Genomic DNA, 7,652 nt, shown 5'->3' on the forward strand with positions numbered 1-7,652 from the left:
TGACCACATCTCCAAGCTGGCCTCAAGGAACAGTCAGCACCTTTATATACCTTTCAGAGCAAAGATTTTCCTTAATCATCCTTAGCTCTAAATGGTGTACGAAACATTCATTATTAGTGTCATGGAGCATGGCTCCTCAGCGGGTTGGTGGCAGAGGCGTCGCTCGCTTCCAAAACGATTCGGGGCTCGGCCCCCCTGGAACTTCAGATCCTCCAACCCTAATAAACCTTAAGCACAGTGGCACATGCAGGAAAATGGGCTAATCGTTATAAAATGGCCTATCATAGTCAAGGGGGTTAAAATAGATTTGGGACACAGCAAAAAACATTCGGGGCATGTGACCCATGGGTGACCTGAATTGGCGGTGTGACATCTTAGCTCATACCACTGGAGGAAATGGGGTCCAAAGCCCTAAGGGTTACTGGTGTATATAATTAGGAGGATGAGGTGCAAGGTCTGTTGCTCTCCAATCACCAGGTCTGTTATGTCCAATGAGCAAAAGGGACAGTTACCCAGGGCTACAAACTGGTGCCATCAGGGGCCCACCACACAAGAGACAGAGAGAGACAGTACAATGTGATTGGCCAAGGATGGGAGTGAGAGGTCAGAGTTATGTTCTACAATGCAAGAACAACACCTTCATGCTTTGATGTTAATGTAAATTGAGAATGATATTTTGAAGATGGTCAACTTCGCTGATATCATTGATGAGTTTGTAAGACTAAAAGCCAAAAAAAAGTTGAGTATAATTATAAATAATAACATATGAAGTGCATCAGAAAAGAATAATAATAATAAACCATAAATACAAAAAACAAGTTTTTTTCTTTCTTTTTAAAATTTCCTGAATTTTTTTTATCACTGTTAAATTCAGTTTATCAAATTGTACGTCATTTTCTTAAAAGCAAGGATAAGCAAGGTTTGGTTTGGTGGCATCACAGTATACTCTACCAGATCATATCTGGTCACCCATCCCATTTATTCTCAATGAGTTGTCCCTCCATTTGAACAAGACCTTACTCTTCACCTCTTCTTTACAGCACACCCTATTCTCATGACCATAGAAACATGTCCCCGAGTTTGTCCCATCGTGTTCTTCCCCCAAATCCTTTTTCCACAGTTTTCATTGATCCCAAAATCTTGACCTCTTCTATTCTCGCTGACGTTTTCCTTTCTATTCCCCCTCCCGTCCATGAAATCTGTGATCCAAACAATTTTTATCTGCTCCTTCTACCTCCATCAGGCTATTTGATCCTCGTTTGTCCCTTGTTCAGCTGTTTTATCTCCACTATTGGTTGTGCACAAACCTTTCACCCTCTGACAACAACTCTTTTATGAGCCTGTAAACCTTTACAACAATATTTTTTTACAAGCTAAATATACATTACTCTACCTCCTCCTCAAGAACACTTTGTAAGTGTGGAAAGCCCTTGTACATATATATATATATATATATATATATATATATATATATATATATATATATATATATATATATATATATATATTCATTACATTTTTTGAATAAATGTCTCAGATACGCACCATCTTTATTCTGGAAAATAACGATGAAGGATGGACACCTGACAGTTGCAACAGCAGTGTGTTCAACGGACATCCAGCAGGAAAGATTGTCCCACATTCCCCGACACCCTGAGATGAGCGGGTGGGGGAGAAAAAAAACACAATAATCTACAAATATGAAGGTTATAGGTTAGGTCATGTTAATGGAGATATAAAAATCACAGGAAGGGAAGGGCGATGACATGAGATGGTGCTTCACTGCCTGCTTGAAGCCCTGGAAAGAGAGGAGTGAAAATGAACCGCCGCTGGAAGGCAGTTCCACAAATGGGAGAAAAGAGGATGGGTGGCAATGCTGGATTTCAGGAAGAATGCGTTTGTATTGGAGGAGCTGGGGGAAAGTCAAAGGGCTGAGAGAGCAAAGGGAGCTAGACCGAAGAAAAGGCAGTAAAAATCAGAAAGGCCATCGACCTGTCTGCAATGCAAGATAAACAAGCCTTGTGCTTTGGTCACAATGCAGGAGAGGCCAATAATGTTGAGAGTTTTACGGAATGCAACAGAATCCAAGAGAGACCTGTGATGCTGGGGCCACAGCCTGTAGCAGAGAACAGGACTCCATTCAGCTACAGATAAAGGCCATGGAACGGCACAAGGATTCCCAGGCCGCAGCCGGCTTTGGAGGCCAGCTTTACGATGTGGTCGGCCTCGGAGAAGTCGTACCTATTGGTGAGGCTGAGAAGTTCAAGAGACTGACCCTCTTCCAGTGGTTGATTCTGGAAATGGATGGGTTCGTTTGATAGCCGTCCATGTTAGACAAGATGAGAAAGCAAAATTTGCCCAAACTGAAATACAAATTCCAAGAAGGAAATAAATGTAAGTGTAGAAGAGACATGGATGCACAACAAGCAATCTTGAACCATATAAGTTGCATTTTAGTCGAGCTTGTAACCAGCGTGACATTACACTTGTAAAATTATCACATCTTACACTTGTAAGATCATCAATTGAAGAATAGAATAACAAATTTAAGGAAATTGAAGAATAATCATTTTGAGGGACAGGTCGATGTGGGACTGGATAAAAGCATTCCCTGATACCGTGCATTGATGTTTGTTTACCACATGTCATCCTATTGATTTCAGGTGAACGATTCAAAACTTATCTTTGCAAAAAAAGTTTCTCTTAATAGAATTACACATTATGTGTTGAGATTCATGGGCTGCATGGGTTATCCACTGGATAACCAAGCTGTTAGGCTTTATAACCTTTATTTATGCAAGCTTTATACAAGATAACCAAGCTTTATGCAACATAGGCTGCAACATAGGCTGCAGCTACATGATGCAACCCGGAGTTCTCACGGGTGTTCCATCGCACAATTTATCGCAGACTTGCCTCGAGATCGATTCGAAATGATGTTGCCTCGTGGTCGCTCCCGTGAGGTGGATTTTATGAATTTTAATGCACAGGGATTTTTTTTTTTTCGGGAGATCTTCAAGTTGCAAGAAAAGGAGCATTTTCTTGAAATTGTCATTTCGAGGATGTTTCGTTGTGCCTGTTGTGGAGCTCCAGTGTGGCTGTGGAAGAACGAAACCTGCATTTGTGGAGATTTTTTAACAGAGTGCAATTTTATGTCTTTGTCACGCTCAGAGCCTGCAACATGCTTAGATTTCTGGGGAAACCTTTGGATTGTTACATTCAGTGTGTACCCCATGTATTGTTCGAACCTTCAGTTGGCCATGCCTTCGACGTCGTTTGATTAAATATGCCTCAACTTGTTTCAGATCTCAATATTAACATTAAATCACATTCTTATCTCTTTGTGAGACTCCTCATATGCACATTTTTTTTTTTTACAGTGTTGCATCGTCAGTGTGTATTAAAAATACTAGAAGCATCCGCTCCCTACGAGAGCCATCAAGGGGGTCGTGCTATTATATGTATGCCTATTTTACTCCAAGGGGTCCCAAGATTACACACCCAAAAAATGGTGGCGATCGGTTCAGCCGTTTTTGCGGTACCTGGGAACAGACAGACAGACGGTGAATTATAGTAAGATAGTTGTTCATTTTACACCAACTTCAAAACAGGAGTCCAATGAGATTGTCTGTTATCTCACTCAAAGGCCCTTGAGCTTCAGAGATAGATGAATAATAACACAAACTAATAATTGATTTGAGCAGTTACTACTCAGCTGGTGTAACATTCCAGCAATTAATGGAAAATTATCTGACCGATTATGTGATCTTCACGTTATCTGATCTGATCACCAGACTTGTTGAGCATCCACTCCGAGTCTGGGAGGTCAGTGGTTCAAGTTTCTCCCTGTTTGTCATTCGAAAGACTTTAAATAATGCGACGTGCCGCTTCCTTGTTTGATGCTCAGCATTAACAGGTTAGGGTGCAGACAAACCCCATATGTTAAGATCCATGGGGAGGAGGAGATTCCTCTTTAGTTATCCCACTGAGTGCAGAGGGAAAACAGAGGTCAGAAAAGGTGGTGCTGCTGGAACCCAGCCAGAGTGATCTGGGAAATCATGTTATTCACTTCCCTAAAGTTCAGTGGATGAGTTTGTCCCAAGTCAAGTCCAGTGTTGGCTTGTTTGTGTGCGCGTGTGTGCGTGCATACGTGTGTGTGTGTGTGTGTGTGTGTGTGTGTGTGTGTGTGTGTGTGTGTGTGTGTGTGTGTGTGTGTGTGTGTGTGTGTGTGTGTGTTTGCGTGACATAATCTTGCAAAAGAAGTTCACAGAGTAATGATGAAATTTCATGAAAATGATAAAATATCCACAATTTTCCATCTCCTCAAATGGCCCCAAAAATCGTGAGAGAATATGATTTTCATCACCGAGACACGTCCCCTTCAATCCAATATGATGAATAATTTTCATTATTGATCATTTGTCCCAAAAAATAATGATCTGTGATATTGTCAGAATCAGGTTTGAACGTTTTCCCTGGGTATCATTTTATGTTTGAGATATCAAAAATGCAATTTTGTGATGCACCGATGTGGTTCTATCCAATGCAGCATGACATTTTAATTTGGAAAAGGTTTCTTTGTATAAATTCGGAATGGAATGGCCTTGACTCAAACCAGAGATTCACTGACTGGAGTTCCATCACACAGTTCTTAATGGCCATGAAAACAATCCAGCGACAGATTTACTCCTCATAAAAATAAATTACGCAATAGCATTTAAATTGAGAAAAAAAAACTATGGATTCACAGTTCAGAAATTGCTTCGTCATGGCTATTGAGGAAAGGAAACCATTCGAGAAATGGGACGCACAACATGTAATGACAGTAATGTAACAATTATCCTCCCCTGAACTGAGTGATCATAGGAACTCAGCTGGAAATCACGTCTCCCACAGAATCTGCATACATGTCAATTCATGACCCATGTCAATCTTCTCTATAAATTTGCATCCATTTTGGCTAACAATGCACATCATTCAACACGAAACGAGTTGACTCAGGCCATTTGGATGTCTTTGCTCCCCAGTATAATGTTCCTCACAGTATCATTTCGAGGGCATCAACAAAGTACTGTCATATTGGACAGTTTGTGGAAAGATTTTGTTCTAGTGGCACAAGGGTGATGACCTCTTGTGCAAATTATTATCTTGTCACCCTTACCAGAAGGAACCTTTTTCAACAACAATCTTTCAGAATGATCTGCAAAAAGCAATCCTTACTAGAATTCATGGACTGGCGTTTGAATATATATATATATATATATATATATATATATATATATATATATATATATATATATATATATATATATAATATGATAAATATATAATATATAAAGCTCTTTCTAACCACTGACTAACTCACCGACTGACTGACTGACTGATATTGAAGATCGGTACCTTCCAGGTGACGTAGAAAGCTGAAATTTTGCTTGCCCATGGACATCGAGGCCAGTACACCGGAAAAAATGATAGAATCATCGGACAACATCCATAAATGAAAATATAAATGAAAGAAAAAAAAAACATGAAAAAAATGCAGGTGAGTGACCCGAGACAATGGGAAAGTATGGTAATTTTGTGTGCTGATGGACATCGAAGCCAATACACCAGGAAAAGAACAAATCACAGAACTGTCGGAAAGCATCAGTAAATTAATATATAAATAAATGAAAAAAAATTAAAATAAATAAATGAAAAATCAAATGCAGGTGAGCGACCCGAGACAATGGGGTAGCACGGTTTGTGTGCTTACACAAGGTGTAAGCACACCCCACTAAGTATATATTTGTTCCAATTGTGGGGGTAGATTGAGGAATTTCAGAGGAAAGATGGGACTGTATAGAGTTGCTTGGTCTGTGGACGTGTAGGAGATATGTCGATGTAAATTAAGTAGGGAAACTGTGAGCTTAAGTGTTACTTGTCACCGCACGGTGGGTGGTGCTGTGTTAATTCGGCAGGGTCCAAGACTAATTTGTCCCAGTATGTGATTACCCCCATGACCTTTTCCTATGTTTTTGCATTTACAAGCCAGCAATAACAGAAATTACATTTTTAGAACAACAACACCAACAACCATAATAACCTGCCACACATCGAAGCAGGCAAGAAGCCCTGCCTTCCTTGCTTCATGACAAGAAGCCACACCCTGAGGTGGATGATTAATGGATGTGACGTCAAAAGTGAGGAGGAAGAAGAGATGGTTTTGTTCGGACGAAGAAGGCGGCACGATTCTCATGTTCGTGTTGTGTGAATTTGCCCATGTGCTAACAGCCCATAAGTCAGAGGTGGTACCACCACACTTCACAGCACTCTCAGTACCAGAGTAGAGTTCAGACATCAGATCGATCAGTTTTGGTGGCATCCCACGAAGACCAAGAATCCTCAAGAGGACATCCCGATTCACTGAATCGAACGCTTTACAGAGAGCAACATAGGCTGCAAGCAGCCCCTGCCGAAACTCTAGTCTGCGTTCGGTGAGGACACGAAGAGCAAGGATACGGTCAATCGTTGACCTCTTTGGTGAAAAGGCTGACTGTTCTGGACGCTGGTGCTCAAGCAGATGGTGGCGAACCCTATCAAGAATTATCCGAGCAAAGACCTTGCCCGGCACTGAGAGTAGCATCACCCCTCGGTAGTTGTTGCAGTCTTGGCGATCACCCTTCCCTTTCCAGAGAGCAACAACAAGGCCCCTCTTCCAATCAGTTGGGATGATGCCTATGCCCCAGGCAGAGCACAAAACTGCATGCAACAACACGAGTGCAGCATTTCCACCAGCCTTGAGAAGTTCAGCATGGATGCCACAGATCCCTGGAGCTTTGCCCCGTTTCAACCGGTTCACCACAGCCCGTGTTTCCACAAGCGAAGGTGGACCACAGTTTATTCGAGGGTCAGCAACAGGGATTGTAACACCCTTGACGTCCAACTCGACAGCTGGGGGATCAGCCTGGTACAACCGCTCAAAGTAACCGGCCCAGCGGGCCTTCACTTCAGACTCCTCTGTCAAGAGCCTACCACTCTCTGCTCTCACTGCAGTACACCAAGGGATGGGCTTGGATGAACGCAATGCGCAAATTCCCCTGTGAGCGGGATGAGAATCACCTGTCCACAGGTGATGCTCTACCTCCTCACAGATTCCTCACACATAGGCCTCCTTGTCCACCCTCAGTGCACGTACAGTTTTACGCCTCAGCTCCCTGAACAGCTCAGCTCTGCCATTCAGCCTGGCCCTGCGACTCTGGTCAATGGTATCCAGTGTCCCTTGAGAGACAAAATTCTTCTTTGCCCTGCGGTGAGTTCAAAGACATCCACCGGCAACATCAAGGACGGTGGTCTTGAAGGCACTCCACAACTCTTCAGGACCCCCCAAAACATCCAGACCCCCCAAGTGTCCACTCAGCCTGTTCGCAAACTCCTCAGCGACTCTTCATCCCTGAGCTTGCCAACATCCAGCCTCGGCTGGGATGGTACCATTCTCCAGGATTTAAGGTGCAGCTTTAGAGTTGCTACAACAAGCCTGTGGTCAGTAATGAGGAACTGAGCACTCCGGTAGACCCTGCAGTTCTGGATCATCCTCCAACGACCGTCAATGAGGACATGGTCAATCTCCTTTGCCACACCGCCAGCGTTGGAATACCAAGTCCAGCGATGAG

The 7,652-nt window shown here is 42.6% G+C and overlaps 1 protein-coding gene across 4 annotated transcripts in view; it reads right to left on the reverse strand.

The window, feature by feature from the left end:
- LOC147029866 (secretin receptor-like) overlaps positions 1-7,652 on the reverse strand; it is a 142,585-nt gene that overhangs the window by 61,457 nt on the left and 73,476 nt on the right. For all 4 annotated transcript variants that reach the window (XM_085873284.1, XM_085873287.1, XM_085873286.1 and 1 more), the window contains exon 3: positions 1,546-1,653. In XM_085873284.1, coding sequence (XP_085729410.1) covers positions 1,546-1,653 — 108 coding nt within the window. The remainder of the gene's footprint in view (positions 1-1,545; positions 1,654-7,652) is intronic.

Source organism: Eptatretus burgeri, chromosome 3 (genome assembly GCF_056783735.1).
Source record: "Eptatretus burgeri isolate ZD-2024b chromosome 3, Ebu_testis_v1, whole genome shotgun sequence".
NCBI lineage: Eukaryota > Metazoa > Chordata > Myxini > Myxiniformes > Myxinidae > Eptatretus > Eptatretus burgeri.